At 46.2% G+C, this 18693-nt stretch overlaps 2 protein-coding genes across 2 annotated transcripts in view; both read right to left on the bottom strand.

The window, feature by feature from the left end:
* The window catches only part of LOC119431162 (adhesion G-protein coupled receptor G6-like), a 67357-nt gene extending 62576 nt beyond the window's left edge, over positions 1 to 4781 (bottom strand). The window contains exons 1-3 of the mRNA XM_037698630.2: positions 4587 to 4781; positions 1739 to 1876; positions 129 to 223 (exon numbers count right to left, since the gene is read on the bottom strand). Of these exons, the coding sequence (XP_037554558.2) occupies positions 129 to 223; positions 1739 to 1876; positions 4587 to 4619 (266 nt within the window). The 5' untranslated portion in view covers positions 4620 to 4781. The remainder of the gene's footprint in view (positions 1 to 128; positions 224 to 1738; positions 1877 to 4586) is intronic.
* Positions 4782 to 4894: 113 nt separating this feature from the next.
* Positions 4895 to 18693, bottom strand: part of LOC125941015 (uncharacterized) — a 66219-nt gene continuing 52420 nt past the window's right edge. Inside the window, exons 6-9 of the mRNA XM_049657892.1 lie at positions 10483 to 10761; positions 8515 to 8952; positions 5980 to 6114; positions 4895 to 4929 (exon numbers count right to left, since the gene is read on the bottom strand). Of these exons, the coding sequence (XP_049513849.1) occupies positions 4895 to 4929; positions 5980 to 6114; positions 8515 to 8952; positions 10483 to 10761 (887 nt within the window). The remainder of the gene's footprint in view (positions 4930 to 5979; positions 6115 to 8514; positions 8953 to 10482; positions 10762 to 18693) is intronic.

Here is an 18693-nt window from a genome sequence, read left to right as displayed (position 1 = left end):
CTTCGCGTTTTCTTTGTAACGCAGCATGTGCACCTCATGACAACAGAGATACCGCTGCAACCGGTAGCTCCGAGGTTATGCTTCGCTGACCTTGTGGACTGGACTTTAATCGGGACCTCTATACTTACTTTTCGACAGCCATTCCTTTTGCGTCTCCTTCTTCGATGACGCTGTCATTGAGTGCGAGGAAGTTGCTGATCACGTGAATCATGGCCTGTGCAATCTGCATTTGAATGAATGCGCCGAGTTACTCACTACGAGAAGTTCGTTTCTTTCCGAAGAAAACATCGCCAACTACCTATTAACTGCCGAAACCAATTGCCTACCTTTCCAACCTTACGATAATAACACCTCACTCGGATTTTAACCAGCATAATTAATAAAAGGCATTCGTTAAATCTCACAGTGATTGTAACCAGTATTAGTAATAAAAATATACATTTAACAAACGACTGCCTTTGGCTTCGTGCACGCTACTGACTCGCTATGATGAAAATCTAATCATATTTGCATAAGCTTAAACGTTAAACGCCTAAAGAAGGACGTAAGCGCAAATGATGATGATGATGATGATGAAACGAGCGCCTCCTGGTGACCGCAATGTCGCATTTGCTCAAAGTTGGAGAAGATGTTAAGGGTGATAAAGGTCATACGGTGGACAAAGTTATAAGTGTGGATGAGAATTATGTGTGCTGCGAAAAATAGTCAAGTTCGCTGAATGCTTACACAGGCCTTTTCTCAAAGCGGCGTCGAATCATTGCTAGAGAATTACTGGGTATGTCGGGTAGAAACATTGCTCGAGTAAAGTGTGCAGTTTTTATAAGAGTCTGCGGAAATTTAAACAAGACACAAGTTCGCAGAAAGATGAAGGCTTGAAGTGGAAAGCAGAAGTCGAACAACAAAATTGTTTCGGAGTTTCTTTTCATTTATTATAATTATTCTGTGGACTGGTGTCTTCCCGCAAGACGTATGTACAAATAAAAGTGAAAAAGTAAAATAATTGCATGCACCTCTCTTTGATGCAGGAGCTGCATTTTATCTACGCGCTGACGAAATTTGAGACACGTGCAGGTAATGAGGAAACCACAAGATTACCACTGGATTCAGGGTGTGGTGAAAGACCAAAACTTTTTCCGTGGAACAAATAGTGACTTCATAAGGCTGACAATTTGCAGAGGTATATAATATTTGTACCTGGATAATCTTGCTGAAAAGCCCATCGCAATACTGGAGCGAAAATTTGAATCAGAATAAGTTGACAAATAGCGGCGGGAATCGCTAAAATTGTTTGCGGGAAAGAATATGCAGAATGTTTTTCTTTTTCTCTTTAAACATCCTTGCACATGCATTGTTCAGGCAATACACGCATTAAATTGTGCGTATATGATTTCTTTCCCAAGGTTGGAAAGATAATTTAGGAAAGTTTATAACAAAGGGTGCGTTTTGACGTCATCGCCACCGCGAAAGCCCTAGTAGTGCAGAGTGAGAATATTTCGTAACCGGCTATACCTACATCACTCCCAGCTAGAGGGGGGGGGGGGGGGGGGCAGTGCAGGGTCGTAAAATCTGTTCACAGGATGTCACAAAAACACGGCATGCGCAACTGACTGCTTAGCAAAGGCCTCTTGTATTCACATTCTTGAGTAATAAATAGATGGCAGCAAGTCACGAACGAACGTAAGAAGTTCCCGAATTCTTTGTGAATACTTCCAACATTCCCGTTTCGGAGCTTAGTTACCTTGATATCCTTGATGGCGTATTCGAGGACAGGCTCAATCTTATCGGCAAAGCTCTGCAGCTGCTCCGGGCTGATGTTGCTTGGATCGTGCGTCAGGAACTCTAATTCGGAGGTGATGTTCTCCGCTGTCTGAAAGCTCTGCGTCACAGTAAACAATAAGGGAAACTTAAGAAACACCGCCGTAAAACTTTAAATGCCAGGAAACCTAGCATTGCAAATAATGAGATCTGCCTCATACCGGAAGAAACAGTTCAGGATGACAAAGACGACTCTGCGACTTTACATGCCAGCTATAACACTATGTGCATAGCGTGATCTCCATCACTAATCAGAAGTCGTCATCATCGCTGTCGCCATTGCACAGCTAGTGTAGTGAGCTGTAGAGTAAGAACACCATTGGTCATACAGTACCACTGGTTCGTAGCGTCACAGCCTTCGCTTCCTTACGGTTCTCTAATTGCTGAGACGACGGTAAGCCTCACCGGGCCGTTGTCAAGTTGTAACGCGACAGCGTTAAGGGCCCCGCGTTGCAGGAAATTCGGCGTCGGCGTGGATGTCGGCGTCCGCGGTGGAGAAAATCATCCCGAACCACCCCGACCGCACAGGCCCTCCGCGTGTTCCAAGGTGTGAGTGAACAAAAATTGAATTTCTCACAGTGAAATCCGTCAGAAAAGTGGGAAAGTATGACTTAACCACAACCTACAGACAAGGTGGCGTCTAACTGTTATTTGAATATATGAGAAATATAATTCTGTTACGAGGAAACTCAAACCCAAACCCCTCTTGCCAGCATTTCTACCATATACCAACAGCGGCGCGCTCGGGTAGGCTACTTACGAAAATCTTAACCAGATGGGGCTCGCATCCTCGGCAGGTCAAATTGGGACTTGGCCTGCCTAATGCGTTTTTGACACGCGCGTGCATCGGGGCTATAGCAAACAACTAATAAAATAATAAAAAAGGCCTAGGGCCTTCACATTTTAATATAAGACAACTTATATTGCCCCTTGGGAAAACATCTTTTCAGCAGTGTATTTCTGTTTAAAAGTGAAGCCGACGTTAAGGGAATCTGTGTAAGCTTGGTGTTTATACGCTGGCTTTTCCACGTTCAGTTTTGCACAGAAGCCTACAAAAAATGCGATGCGAACAGGGCACGATAACGCTATCGCGTTCCACTCTTAAAGGTGAAGCTTAAGCGTCCTCAAATTTTTGTGCACTACCGTTTGTAGAAGGTAGCAAACTATGGTGTTATGAAAAGTTCAATTGTGAACTCTTGGCTTTTCGTTTGGTTGCCTCTAAAGAATTTCTAATCCTCTTTATTTGTGTTATTTCATTTAGTACGGCACTTGGCGTATTACTTTTGTTTCACCACTCTTATGCCGCTTCAGCCGAGGATGACGGTGAATCCTTTTCAACATAGCACATCATTACGGGAGATAATAACCACGCAAAATGAGAACTTCATTGAGTATCTATAAATAACAATATTGTCACAAAACAGGAAAATAAATCATTATTTTATGAGTAAGTGCAGCAATATTTAAAGGAAAGTATTTTTTAAATAAAAGCATCAGACGAGATCTCAGTAGGCAGATAGAACCCCTAGGAGTTTTTGGTGCGTCAACATTTACTCTCTTCCCCTCCATAATTCTCCCGACTCTTTCATCGCCTGAAATCAAGAGCCCCTGTGTGAATTCCCGCATGCCATAAAACTGAACTTTGGCGTCGTTAGTAGGGCACACCATATAATATTTAATTCTACACATTTTCAACACGTCATCCGATTCTATAAAAAAAACTTGATGGATTATTTTGTGCATAAAAAACAGGGATTAACAAAAGATCTGTGTGGACGCCATCTTCTCTTATTTGAGCAGTGTTAAGTGCTATAGTATTCCACTTAGCTCGTCTCTTTCACTGTGAACTTTACTCTGAAATGTCAGTTCACCCGCATCAGTTGTAAAACATCTGTCCCACTGACACTATGCTAAGTATAACAGCCCCATAATACCCACGAAACAGCCAAGTTGTTGGGCCTTGGTTTAGCGGACGTTCGTACGCATCTCTTGCTTTTTCTGAGCAATCGAGAATGGCGCAGAAGTCATAATCCGTTCTTCGCTCACACTTGCAGGACATATACAGGAGTTACTACAAAGAGCAATACCTTGTCCCCCAACTGGTCTCAACTGACACCATAGCCTACTATTGAGGAAGCTGCGCGATAAAGAATATCAAGCCTTCTATTGTAAACTTTAATTTCTTAAAGATTTCGTCAGCAAAGAATGTTTACTGCTTTCATATCCGCAATATGCGCTATGTTATGGAGACTGAAGTTGTGCACCGCACAAGGTATTCTCTGCACGGCTACCGAAAAAAAATGTAAGTACACTAAGCCTGTAACTTATGTTTTAAGACGAAAGTTGCATCTCGACAAATCTTCGCTCACTTAAGAATTGCACTGGGAATCTGAGTGGCGCTAAAATGAAAAGAATGGTCATAAGATGCAACACACCGCGCCGTGTGATCTTCTATCTTAGGTCCCTCAATTTTACACATCTGGTGAACGTGCGGTCATGTAAATTGCCACGTGACCACACTAAGCCAATTACGCACGGGCAATGGAGGGAGCGCGAAATAATGAGGAGGAGGGCGGCCAGATGAAAGAAAGGCGCTACCTTGAGACTTGTCCATCTAAAGACCTGAGTTGATGAAGTCGAGAAAGCGCTCTATCGTTTCGGAATACGGATATTAGGTTATCAGATAGGACAGGCCAACTAAACCAAATGAATGCCTTGCTTAAGAGTTACCAGCTACACGCAAGAGATCGTTGTTGGTCCGTGTACCTTACCTTGTATCGGCAGTGTTGCGCCGAGACCTTCATCCACCCTGTTTGTCCGGTGGGCAGCAGACGGCACTTTCGTCTCGCGTACTTGTACTCGCTGGCCGGGTTGTAGGCGCCGTACGGACACTCGACCTTGGCCACTGAGCCATGCGCTGTGGGCTGCCAGTGGAAGGTGCCTTTGTCCGTTTGCTGCAATTCTTCTGGGCATGTGTCTGTTGAGATAACAGAAGAACTGCGTTGTGATTTCTCGAAATAATATCTCAAGGCTGAAAGGTCGTCTAAATGTGGGGTTGACACCAATAAAGCGTATAGTTTCATTGGAGCCCTCGGGTACTGTGGCAAAAATAGCCTGTAAGAGTAAATGAGGGAGCAGACAACTGAATAACTAGCCATAGCGTACAGTGAGCGCACAGTGCACAATGAGCGCATAATGTAAATGAGCTCATAATGCACAATGAGCGCAGAGTGAGCACAGCGAACTCTACCGGAAGAGTTAAAGCGCTTCACCGCAAGTACATAAACTCTAAAAATGGAGTTAAAAGAGGTTGCAGTTTTCCTCGTACATAGTAACATCTTTTCTACTCTTAAAAGTGCTGATTCTCCCGTGTCGCTTACCCTTAAGGCTTTAGAAATGTGTTGTACGCAACAGCGAGATCCAACTGCGCCAGCGATGTGAGTAGCCGCACTGAAAAAAAGCTATTAATTCTCACCACCTAGTACGCACTAAATATCGGGCACCAGTGTTTGACAGGCATAGCTATAACATTTATTTCGTGCAGTTTTCATGACTTGTGTCGCAACTTCCATTTTTACATGCTCAAAAAATCACTAAAAATTATACCAAAAAATAATTTCTCCTCATCCGCAGACAGAGCCCGCAGAGTGCTTATTCCGAAACTGACCGGTCAGGCCTAGTTGACCTTCAATCGTCGACGACTGCTCGGTGAGCAGCGCGTTGGTTCGTCTCTGGATTTTGCGTCACTTGCCGATCGTTCCCGACCCGGTCAGCGTTTGTTTTAATCCTAAGAGAATTCGTGTCAGCCATAAGACAAGCCAAGCAGCTCAAGAGGTGCAAAAATTTTAGTGTGAAATGCAAAGCCGCAGTGCGACAGCTGACGAAACCTTACGCGCAGTAAGTACTTCCCTCTCTCGCGCAGTAATGGTTGCATGAAATATTTGCTGAGCACTTTGCTCAAGCGGATGCCATCTGCAGAAATTGTTTTTCCCAGTTCTTATATACGCTATGCTTGCAACCTTACCTGAATAAAGTTGTTTAAGTATTTGCTTCCTGTGATGCCTTCCGGCGATTTTTGAGAAACAATTTACAAACCCTGTGTCACTATCAACCATACAGGATGTACTTAGACTTAAGCAATCAAACAATAATCGAAATACCAACCTCTGAGCTCGCATAGGGGGCCACCGTAGCCCGGAGGGCAGCGGCAGGTGAAGCTGTTGATGCCGTCCTCGCATTCACCGCGGTTTTTGCACGGACTTGAGAGGCACTCGTTGATGTTCTGCTCGCAAACATTTCCTGCAGTGAAGTGTGCAACGTGACACAGTGGCCTAATTTTGCGCTGCAATCGTGGCTTGTTTCTGCGTGCGTGCTGCTCGCGTGAATGTTCGCGTGCCTGCGTACATATGTATGCTTGCGATGTATGTCTTTAAGGGTCGCAATCGCAATGGGACGTCACCGAAGACTATGTTCTCGCGAGAGGAGCCTACCAGTGTTAGTTAAGTTCTTTGAAAGTTTATTACTTATATAGGACTTAATTTTTCTTAGACACATCTCGTAGGCCACAACATTACAAAGATTGCTAACATGCAACGATTTAATCCATATTTCCTCAATTCGCCTGCTTGAGCGGACGTTTTGAAGGTCGTCCCTGCACAAACTCATGACTGGCCGGGTGGAAGGACGAAACGGTAAAGTTTGTATGAGACAATAAAACTCGATAAGTTGCCAAAGCTCAAGCGCTCCAAGAAAAGTTTAATAGTGGACCAAAATGTACAGCCTCCCGCATTTTTGACCATGTCGCGCGAGAGCACGATATTATGGTCATGCGTCGTCCTGAAGAGAACATCACATTAGACGACCCTTGCACAGGAGAATGCTTAGTGCACTTGAGAATTCTTCGGCTGGTCTCGCTGATTATCGCCGCTTAAAGGCAATAAAATGATGTGTGGTGGACGCTCGCGTGATATAGCTAAAATGCGGGAGGCTGTACTTCACTCGAAGTACAGACCCCACTATGAAACATTCAAGTCATATTTGAGATTCCCATTCCTAGACTGCGAAACACAAGCGCATCAGACCGAATTAATGTTGTAACGTACCACGCAGAGGCATCCGTGATGGCTTCGGGTAATAAACACACACGGAAGCACGCGCACATGGCCTGTGGCAGCTAGACGATATGATAACGCATTAGCCGGACTTCCCGCTACAAGGCCAACCCTGTCAGAGAGAGTCGAGAAGCAGTGCGGCATCCAGAAAGTGCACTTCGAGTGGCTGCAGTTAAGTGGCAGATTTTCGACATGTGTTCTAGCGCTACTCTAAACACTGAAATAGCTCTTTAAAGACAAGCAATCGTTGGGTTTGATATAGATTTGCTCAGATTGTTAGCTGAGCGATCAGGAGACTTTCTGTTTGTTATCTGAGGCAGGCTCTGTACGTTCAACCTTGTCATTTAAACTTGTGCGCGATTAGCAGTGCACCAACACGTCCTTAGTCTACTCCCCGTTCGTGCTTCCTTGCGTACCGTGCATGTTAATAGCACGACTCCTGTCGCATGCTGTTGTATACCGAGTGGCATTGTATTTTGTAGGCTGAAACTATCCTTGGTGGACAGTCTGCTGCATAGCATCCAGAGTGCGAATATTCTCGGGTATTACTAAATAAAATTCAGCCTTTAAGCGAAGCTTTATAGGCTCACAACTTTCGGCGGTGGTGTCACGCTGAAAATTGGGCCGATGCTTGCGATTGTGTAGAAAGGTTCCAAGCTTAATGGCACATACTCCTGTGGGCTCGGGGACCTGTATCGATCCCTTCAACTACTCTTGTCAAATGCGGAACCCAAAAGACAAAATCACCAGCCCTTCCCCGGTCGAGCCTAAGCGGGGTAAACGAAGCAATTGTTGTCCGATTCTAGCCTCAGGGCTTCCGAAGCCCAGGCGAAATGTCAACGAAGAGCCACTGACCCCGAGTTGCGGGAGCGCGAGTGGACTGAACTGTAAAAACTTTGTTGAGGCCAAACGTCAGCGAAGAGCCGCCGACCTTGAGTTTAGGGCAAACGAAGCGGAACGCCTGCGACAGTGTCGTTTTGCCACCAAGCTTCGCTTACCCCAATTTTCTCGGCAGGAGAAGGGCTCTGAATTTTTGTTTCTTTTTCTGTTCGAAATTACGAGAGCACAGTAGAGTGCCAACTATCGATTAGACGAAATCAGGATGGGCGGGAGTGGGGTTAGGGGAGGCACGAGAGCAGCTGTCAGTGACCGAACATGTCAGTTCCAGGTGCCGCCAGTGTGTAAGTGCTACAAAGAGTAATGTCTTTAGTCCTATCAGGATGCAATTTGCAATAAGAAATGTGCAGTACAGTTGCCTAGCTAACACGGGTACCGATAAGAGGGGCAGATATCCCGTGAATGGTTACGGCCTACAACAGAACTAGAACCACGGCAAACACAAACCGCCTTAATGATAATGCCATAGAACACACAAAAATAGAATGTACCAACGAGCGACCAGGCAATGCAAAAAGAAAGTTTTGTCTATTAATATTCAGTGGAAAAGAAAAGCAAAAGTTGGGAAATTTGGGCCATCCCGACTTGGTCCGTTGGACACACAGGACATTTACTCACAAGTCGCCACAGTCCCGCTAAATTCAGAACGGTCGGGCAGCCCTAAACCACACGTGCAGCGATCCACACTCACCCGCGTATCCCTGCAGGCACTGGCAGCTGAACTTCACATCCGACTCGTTCAGGCAGCGGGCGCCATGCAGGCAAGGAGACGAGAAGCACGGGTCGAACTGGTGACACGTCTTGCCGTAGTAGCCGTCCACGCATAGGCAGGTGAACATGTGCGACGCGTTGGACTGGCACACGCCGCCGTGGAGGCAAGCGGAAGGCTTGAGCAGACACGGGTTGAAGTCCGAGCAGTTGCGACCCGAGAAACCCGTGAAGCAGTCGCAGCGGTACTCGCCGTGACCCGTGTTGACGCACGTGCCGAAAGTCTTGCACGGATTCTCGGAGCACGGGTCGAAGTGCTCGCACGCCTCCCCGTAGAAGCCCGGGTCGCACACGCATCGGTAACCGGGGCGTGCATCCGTGGCCTCGCACGAGCCGTGTTTGCAGACGTTCATCAGGCAGTCTGAGGGTTTAAGAGAAGAGAGAGATTTGAGAACTTCATACAACGCCAAAGCACTCTTGAGGAAAACTTTCTACACAATGAAACGGTGACGTAATTTCATGTTGAATGGAAACGTTCGCAGTAAAGAACGTCAGTAAAAAGTGGGAGAACATTTCCAAACTGTTTTGTAGGATTAGTAAGATGGGAAGGATCGCTCAGACATTGTAAGAGCCAAGATAAATTGCGAACGAAACATGAAATTGCTTTGGCTGCACATTCCGTGCCCGGCTACCTAACACAGACGCTATTGCGGGAGACTCCCCATTGCGTTTGGTTATGTTGGGTTCTTCAACATTTCTCAACCTGCGTTTGAGATCGTGAGCGGTTTCAGATTTCGTCTGCATTTTATCGATTCCATTGCCTGCAGGGATACTATCTGGCTGCTTTACGGCTACATATTGGGGAGGACGATCAGGGATAATATCTGGCTGCCTAATATCTGGACCAAGATTGTAGCAAAAAAGAAAGACGGGAGGGGGTGGGGCAGAGAGAAATTATCATCATGTTATTAATTCAATGCAAATCTCCCGTGAAAAGGCCTCTGGAAAATGTACTGAAATGGAGACAAGGGCGGATTCGCAGCTATGCCTGAGCAGTGCGACGTACCCCTGACAAAAAGCAAAGACAGATTTGTAAAACGTGTTAATAAAAACAATGAACATGCGCTTAAATGTACTATCGACCCAAAACGTTTACGAACCACTGGATCTCAGAAAATGCTAAATATTCGAGCAGCCTTTAAAAGTAGCCAGTAAAACCGTACATCACAATGTTGCTCGCATATACCAGTAGAGTCTGGAAATGGGAATACCAGGCTGCGTTTTGAGGCTGCGGAGATATTAATCTTTTTGTCAGATCCCTTGGTCCGTGAACTTTCTTGGTCGATAGTACATAAATGACACCTCTGAAACTTAGCATTAAGTTATTCAGTGTTTTTGTTCTTTTTTCCTTTTGTTTATTTTTCGTCCTGTCTTCTTTACCGTGCTTTGTCATTGTTTTCCTACCGACTTGTTTTGTCAATCTACCTTTGTTATGTATCTTAATGCTTGTCTTCTGTTGATTCTAGCCATATACATCCATATAAACGTTCTCCTTTAAAAGCATTTTGGTTGTGAGTACAGCGCATGCCTCGATCATTTTGTTCGTCTTTTTTCTTAAAATTAAATTATGGGGTTTTACGTGCCAAAACCAGTTCTGATTATGAGGCACGCCGTAGTGGGGGACTCCGGAAATTTAGACCACCTGGGGTTCTTTAACGTGCACCTAAATCTAAGTACACGGGTGTTTTCGCATTTCGCCCCCATCGAAATGCGGCCGCCGTGGCCGGGATTCGATCCCGCGACCTCGTGCTCAGCAGCCCAACACCATAGCCACTGAGCAACCACGGCGGGTTCGTCTTTTTTCTTTGTCGTTGTTAAGTTGTGCTACCTAGGCATAGCTATCAAGTTGCGCGTAATCTGCAAGCTGCTCAGCTCTGTATAGTATGCTCACAGTCGATGCGCGTGGCGAATCGGTCGACGGGACTGCCGATGCCCTCTTCGCGGCCGTTCCAGGCGTACACGCGGTACTCATAGTCTGTCCAGGGCCGCAACTTGAGCACCGGAACGCACTTGTCGGCGGCGCCCGTAGTCACGTTGACGTATGAGGTGACGTTCTCCGATGTCGCCCGGTACTTGACCACGTAGCCGGACACGTTGCCGTAGAGGGGTCGCTGCCAGCAGATGCGCACGCTTGTCTCGTTCACTACAACGGCGCGCGTATTCTGGGGATCTGCGAGATGGGAGATAAAAGATATGTTTGGGGCATGCAATAGATTAGGAGGACATCAAAGAGCAGTCATTGTACCACGCTGGGTAGCAATCAATTCGTAGGATTCACAGGAAGAGGCGTTGAAGCGGGCAAGCGTTGACAGTACACATAGTATCGGTCACTGGGCTTCAGCAGCAACAACAGTCTTGCATGAACTCTCGTTAAAGCTATACGGTAATGAAATTGGTAATGCTGTTAAGGTGGTGTGTACAACAGCGTGGTAACGCATGCATGGATATAAAAGCATCACACTGAATAGTATTCTTATTTAGATACTATTTTTTGTGATACAATTGGCAATTTTTACAGGTCGCCAGGAGCGTCGCAACTATACCAACGAGCGTTATTCAGCCAGAATTAGTCGAGAAGTACGTTGCGTTGAAATGGACGTGAATCCGCGCAGAACAAGGTTGAGGAACTCTGTAGTGAAATTTTTCTAAGTATAGGCAGAAGGTTCAAAATTGTCTTTCCGAGGCTTGTGTGTTACTTTGGTTCTTTACTCAACGCACGGCATTTTAGATACATTGGTAGTGACCGCTAAAAGTCGAAAAAGGCCCGAGGGCCACCAGCGTAAGCTATCGCTAAGTGCGACGTGCTAGCGACTTGTGTGCCTCAATGGAACTGCTATTCCGCACTGCGCCGTTCACGCTTGTCCTAGCGGTGCGCTCTATGAGCGTTCGCGGTGTTAAGGGTCTAAATATTAAAATATTTAGAAGCTAATAAACTACGCTGCAAACAGGCTGCAATGTATTTCCGCCTCCTTGAATGCAAGCGGGTTCGCGGGCTGTGTCATGCACATATATTTATTCAACGAGCGCGATTTACAACGCTTGTGGAGAGTGACCTTAAAGAGGAGGTAGAGGCAGGAGTGAGGCCGCACTGAACCTCAACTCCGCGTCGTGTTTTTTTGCGACGGGTGTCCCTGTGCGTGATACATGCAATCACAGCATCAGTTGCTGCTACGATTCTGCACAATGCCAGCTGTCCGTGTCTTAAAGGACGCTTAATGTCAATGCGTGCGTTGTTTTGCGTCAAGGCCTCCCCTTTGCGGTAACTGGTCGCGACGACCATCTATAGTGAAAAGGCAATCTCCAAGGGTGGAAGTTGCAATTATGGATCGAGCAAGACACTATGGTGGATTGTGTCATCGCTTTATGTAAGTTGCCATGTCGCAAAGCAGCGACCCTGAATGCCCGCTATAAGCATTACAAGTGAAATATGTGTGCCAAGTGACGTAGCCCTATGCATGCATCACAATGCATGAGAAAGTCCATGACAAAGCACATTTTGTGACAAGCACCGGTACAAGACGGTGACTTCTTTGGAGCTTCGCGTGTGAAGTTTCTTTAGTGAGCCATGCTGAGCCTTATTTCCTAACCCGTTACGCGCTTGGGCCACGTGATAACAAGTACCCTTGAGCAATCATTTAAAAATCTTGTTGTGATCTGATTATTCCGAGTGCCCGTTCGCGGCGGCAGTGCTTTCAGCCATGTAATCATTTCCCCTGCTCGCCTGCGCTTTGATGTATTGTATCAGCTCAATCCCTAGCCCGCCTTTTCATGCTGCCTTGTATGACACAAGTTATCGCTGCCACTGCACGGCACTTCAGGCGAAATTGATATTTTTTTCTTCTCCAATCACAAATCAGAACGAAAGAGTGATGAACACAGGGCACGTTCAGGCAACGTACATTGGACCTACCGAACAACGAACACAAACGAACAGTGAAAGAAAACGAAACAATAAAATATACGTGCATAAGAATGGCAAACAGGGTGCATTGGAACGTATTGATTGAGCACAACTAAGGGAGCAAGTGGCACGAGAGCCAACGCAGCAAGGATGACGAAACGCGGGGTATAAAAGACCATGTTCGCTCGCGTATCCATCACCATGCCCTCCAGAGTGCAGCAGCTCTTTGATAGAGAGGCTGTGTAGGGTCAAGATGGATTACGCAGCAAGCCAAGGGAAAGCCTAAAGAATTAAAAAGAAAGTGGAAGCAAAAAAGAAAGCACCGCCTATTGCAAGTACGCGTGACGAAAGATGTAGGAGGTGGGCCTCTCTGAATTTCCTTTTTTTTTTGCTACATTGCTTTTCATCCGTTCCCGAGCAGTGCCTTATAGAATGGCGGGCTTGTGAAGACTATACTGTGTAGCACACACAACCTTAACGCGTAATATCAAGTAGTTGGCTGGTTGTGGTGTTTGATGCAGGACGCGCTAACTTAGTGATATTCCCCGGCAATTTCGCCGCTGGAGCGTTTCACCATATGCTGTTCTGAAACGTGTTGTACCCCTTGACAGCTTGCACGCTATTGCTTGCATACTTCACAGCTTGCACACGGGTGACCTTGCATGCTATTAATTATCAAAGCAATCTTGCTATGCTTGCTATGCCTCGTATTTCTTACAAATTTGCGATTTCAGGCAGGCTGTGACGCGCTCGCTCAACACACCGCGAGTTTTCTGTTCTGTACCTTCATAGCGAGTGATGTTGGCTTATAATGCGCTAAAGAAATGTTTGACCAATAATAGGTCACCTTGTTCACCTTGTTCTGTCAGCACAGCAATGCTCTAACCACTGGGCCACGATGGTACGCATGCTTCTCTAGTGCCAAACGTCTGGCGCGTGCGTCACGTGACAGCTTTTCGTACTGTTCCCACGTGACAGTTACTGGCTTGAGACGGTATGTTAGACTGCACCGCTTTCGGGATTCAGCCATAGTTTTCATTAGAGCGCCGTGATAACTCCAAAGTGTCCCCCAAAGTGTCACTATTGGATTAAAAAAACTGCGTTCCCCGCGTGAACTATATTTCTAATCATACATTATCACATCTGATCCTGTATGAAAACCCGTATGTTCCCGTATAAATCCATACGATTATATAGGAATATGGTAAGGGGGCACGTGGTTGCTTTTCAATAGGCCCGTGTTCCTCGGGCAACGATATTGTTGCACACTGGCTTTAGAAAAGTGTCTTCTTTTGAAGTTGCAAAAATTGAAGAATCAAATGAAATAGAAATATTCTACATCACCACTTCACTGGAATTTTCTGCATAACTCAGCGAAATCTAATGAATCTTAGTGAAATGTGAAGGTTCTCTGATAAGCACTTATTGTTCACCCGGGAGCACAAGAACAGTACGCTGAGGGACGTATAATTATTACAAAAATGTGCTCCGTAAAAGAAAAAAAAATTAATTGGACAATGACGTTTTCAGTACTATGTCATAATAGATGCCAGACAATTTAAAAATTGTTGCCTTATACAAACTGATGTGGGCAACCTATGACTGTGCTATGCTGTGGGTTGGCCAAATGCGCTAACGATTCAAGCAGCACAGAATCATCAGTTTTTAAATTCTAAATCTCAGCTAGATCAAGGTTTACTGTAATAAAAATATTCATGCTCACATGTAAAATTTGCTACAATTTAAAGCAGCGCTTTCTACACCAGTAAATTTTATTGCAAAAAAAATTCTTCCGGATTTTCTAACTTCAGAATATCAGGCATATACACACACGCAAAATGTTGCATATCCAACGCACATATTGAAATCCACATTTTTTCAACATGCGTTCTTTTGAATTGAAGCGAATTTTGAGGTTTTGCGCGCCAAAACCACAAACTGATTATGATGAACGGTGTAGTGGGAAACTCCGGATTAATTTTGACCACCAGGGGATTTTTAACCTGCCCCCAATGCGCGGGACACAGGCTTTCTTGCTTTCGTCCCCAACGAAATGCGGCTGCCGTGGCCGGGATTCAATCCCGCGACCTTGTGCTTAGCTAGCGCAAGACCATATCCGCTAAGCCAGCGCGGCGGGTGTTGTTCATTTGGGATATGTTGCAATCTAGATCCTGATAGTTAGTGAAATAACAAACAATTACCGCATGAAGCACATTGCTTATTTGTGATATGCTAATTTTTACCTGAAAAAAGGAATGTTGCTTTTGCGAATATAACAGTATTTCGGTTATATGAAAGAGGGAAACGACATGGGAAAAGATAACTTTGACGGCGGCATAGGAGCCCAAGCCGCCAGCTACGCATGACGCATAAAATTCTGTGCCACTTGTGCGGCAGCTGCGTGCATGTTTGCTTGCTCGCTTGATTGATTGATTGATTGATTGATTGATTGATTGATTGAACGTCTTGAAAGCCTTTGAGTTGATCCTGAGTCCCGTGATAAGAAGCTGCAATGGCCGGGCTGCTCTGGCTAGGTATAGGCGGTATTCACAGCCATCTGCTGCAGTAGACGAGCGAGAAAGTTGACTGGAGATAGCAAAAGTTCACACAAGAAAATAATAATAATGAAAACCAAAAATCCTAGCGGAGTTATATTGGTTTAGAGAACACTTCGATAGTTCAGGAGCACCGCTTATCGAAGGCTATGCGGGGAAAAGCCCGACGCGCCGGGGCCGAGAACGTGACGAAGGAAAATAATAAGAGTTTCAGCGGGTAAAACTAAGCAACGGGTAAACAACGATAACCGGGGAACGGCGGCGTGGAAGAGATATATTCGGCACCCGATAAGGAGTCTAAGTGCTTCGTCGAAGTTTCCGTGTGCCAAACGGGTTCTGCTGCTTATCGGAGCAAGCGTAAACGCGGAGGATGACGGGCCGATGCAAAGCAAGGAGAAAGATGAAAAACAATGAAACAACGATGAAACAAAAATGAAAGCAAAGAAGCGCAGTTTATTTCCGTTCGAGCGAGTTCCGCCGGAACGCATTTGGTTCGACAGATGACAGCGTTCTCGCACAATCTGGCTGGGATGCGTGCGAGAGTTTGTATATGTGTGTGCGTGCGTGTGTGTCAGCGTACGTGCGCGTGTTGCTTGATTCTTATCGACACTTCGCAATCTATGCAGAGCTTTAGACGACGTTGTGAGAAGGCGGCTGGCGTTGACGGGAGAACGTAGATAAAGCGGAACAAAGAAAAAAACAGAGGTAAACAATGCAAACGATATGTACATGTAATATAAGAAATGTTTCGAAGAACAATGCGTGCAGTGCCGTGGAAGAATGGCGAGCAGTGAGCGGAAGGCGTAAACATTGACAGGGCGTTTACGCGAATCGCTGAGTGCTCTACCCTCTATTTTTTTTTTTCCGTAAGATTGACATTCCTAAAGCATCCCAATGTTCTCGGATGAAAAGATCGAATGCCGCTTTCGATATCCTAAATCGCACGCGAGATTTTGCTGCCGTCGCCAAAGTGCTTTCCGTACACTTCGCATTGAAGTCAGGCTTGCACGCTTTACGGCGGAAGGCGAACGATCAGTATTCCGTAATATTTGGCTGTATTTTATTTTCGGCCCTCCTGATCGAGCATGCTGAAGGAAAGCTTTCCAAGAGAGAGTTCGCGCGATGTAAAACAAGAAATCAACTGAATTGAGAGTTGTCTTTTTTATTTATTCCTTTTAGTGTGAATGTGTGAATGCTTCCGTGAATGTGCGTTCGGAAAGCAGGCCGCATTCTCTTCTCTTTAGGAGAACTATGATACCGATAAAATATTCTTGCAGAGTGCGGTCAACTGTTAGCGAGGACGCAGTCTCACTTGCACAAGAGTAACGCTCCTGCTTTTATGGATGAATAAATATGGCTGAGACGAAGGCGTTAAGACAATATTTATGCATTAGAAAAATATTACGCATGTATTCAAATTATGTTTCAGCTGCATCGTCACCATAATTACGATCAGCCTAGTTTTATGCTCAGTACAGGAACAAGGCCTCTCCTAGCGGCCTCCAACTACCACAGTCTTTGACAAGCTGAACAGACCACTTCTTATTTTCATATCACACCCCCTAACTTTGAGAAAAAAATTAATTCTGGGATTTTACGTTCCAGAACCGCAATCTGATTATCAGGCACGCCGTGTAGGGGTACTCGAGATTAATTTTGATTGCTTGGAGCTGATTAACGTGCCCGTAAATACAAGTACGCGAGTGTATTTGCATTGTAGCCCGTTTGGGATGGAGCTGTGGCAGTCGCCAATCGAACACGTGACCTTGCGCTCAACGTCATGCCAAGTCACTGAGCCGCCGAGGTGGGTGAAGCGGCTTCACGAATTGAAAAGAAAAAAAAAACCTGTTATACTGTAGATTGGCTTACCTCATATGTAGTACGAAAAGAACTGCTCTCGAAGAGTGAGAGAAACGCCGAATGTGCTTGATAAAACAGCGAGCAAGCGAGATAGCGATCGCAAAGGAATGACTGCTGAGTGACTGGTGATTGGGTAGAAGTCGGCGGGGATCTCATTTCCGCGCTTCTGTTGATGCGATCGATCAAACGTCGCAGGTCGGAGCGTCGTCGATCAACATTGATTCTGTGAGTGTTGAGTGCGTAGTGGTAGAACAGCACCCCCACTGCACTCGCCAAATGACATAGTGGCGCATATTCCGAGTAATGCTGCGCATGGATTGGGCGATGCCCTTAGCCGGCTAAAGCAATCCAAAAACAACTGAAGATTACGAATAAAAAAACCCTGTTGTCAGAAAAAAAAAACAGTTGGGTACGTAGCCGAGGCATACATTGCTTAAAAGGTATGTGCCCCCGTTAACGCAATTTCACGGAGGAACTGTTATCTCGGGTAACCGTAAGACCTTTCTAAGAAATTTAGGTTAAGCTGGTATTACCTTCAGGAGAACAGACATTTCCTCTAGTTGGTTAGGCTTCATCTTGTTCTGTTTAACGTTTTTGGAGTGCATGTGACATGAACGTAATAAAATATGTGTTCACTTCAATAAACTTCCCTGGTTCGAGCAATGATACTCTTTATAGGTGGGGACACTTGTCGGCTTGCTTGCGAGACGCAATCGACCAGATGAAGTAGGAACAGCGGGCGTCTATCGGCCCGGTGACGGCAGCGGATACCTCTCGGCGGAATGACTCAACTTCAGTTGAACACAGGCGAGAGCTGCGCCGACAAGGAACGCGCGCATGCCCTCTCTCCCCTACGTTCTCCCTTCACCACGGTGATAGCGGTGACCTAGTTTCGCGCGTCACTCAATCATTTCGGATTTCCCGCGAAGCGCCGGTTGCCATAACAACGGGAGAATAAACCAATGAAAACCCTTTCTCTCCTGAAGTTGCGTCGTACCGCCGATAGGTATCCGCTGCCCTCACCGGGCCGATCGGCGCGCCCCCTTGCTACTTTATCGGGTCGATCGCGTCACGCGAGTGTCCTCACCTAAAGAGTATATATCTTACGCCGCGGTTGCGAGTCAGCGCCCATCCTGTCGTCTTCTTTTCTGCCCACGTGTTCCTTGCGCTGTTCTTAAAATGATGGCATTACGTTTTCTTGTGTTTTCTTTTTATCGCGATCGCATTTACACGGACGCTCGAGGCGGATTGACGCCGTCGCCGTGCTGTCCCAGTGTCGACGGCAGGCGCACGGCCCGTGTGTGATGGGTTCGAAGGTATCTAGAGACTCGCGTTGCGTTTGGCTGCAAAAATGACGAAGCCGAAGGGGCGAACCCTCATTCTCCGTTCATTCGGCTCCGCAACGGAGCCAGTGCTAGGTTTCTGCCTTTTCCCTGCCGGAATGCTCGCTTGTGCGCACAAACGCTTTAGCGTCCCTCTTACGCTGCTGTATGGGTACCGCCATCGGTGTGCATACACTTCAGTCTACAAAATCTTAGTTTTCCTTCCGTCTCAGCTCCCGCAAGATTGAAGTGCGACGCCTGCAACACTAGTTGCGGCGCTCCTTATCAATCCAGGAGAAGGATCACGCGCGGCTTATCATGCATGCCCTATCACGCCAAGAGAAACGAGATGTTGGCCTGGAGAGCGTGACTCTAGCCTGCTACTCCTCACTGGGGTAAAAGGACGTGCGAGAGAAAGGGAAAACGAGAAGTTAGGTGGCAGGTGACTTTGCTGTAGCACTATC

The sequence above is a fragment of the Dermacentor silvarum genome, chromosome 10 (assembly GCF_013339745.2).
Source record: "Dermacentor silvarum isolate Dsil-2018 chromosome 10, BIME_Dsil_1.4, whole genome shotgun sequence".
Taxonomy (NCBI): Eukaryota; Metazoa; Arthropoda; class Arachnida; order Ixodida; family Ixodidae; genus Dermacentor; species Dermacentor silvarum.
This window is presented reverse-complemented; position numbering and strand designations above follow the sequence as displayed.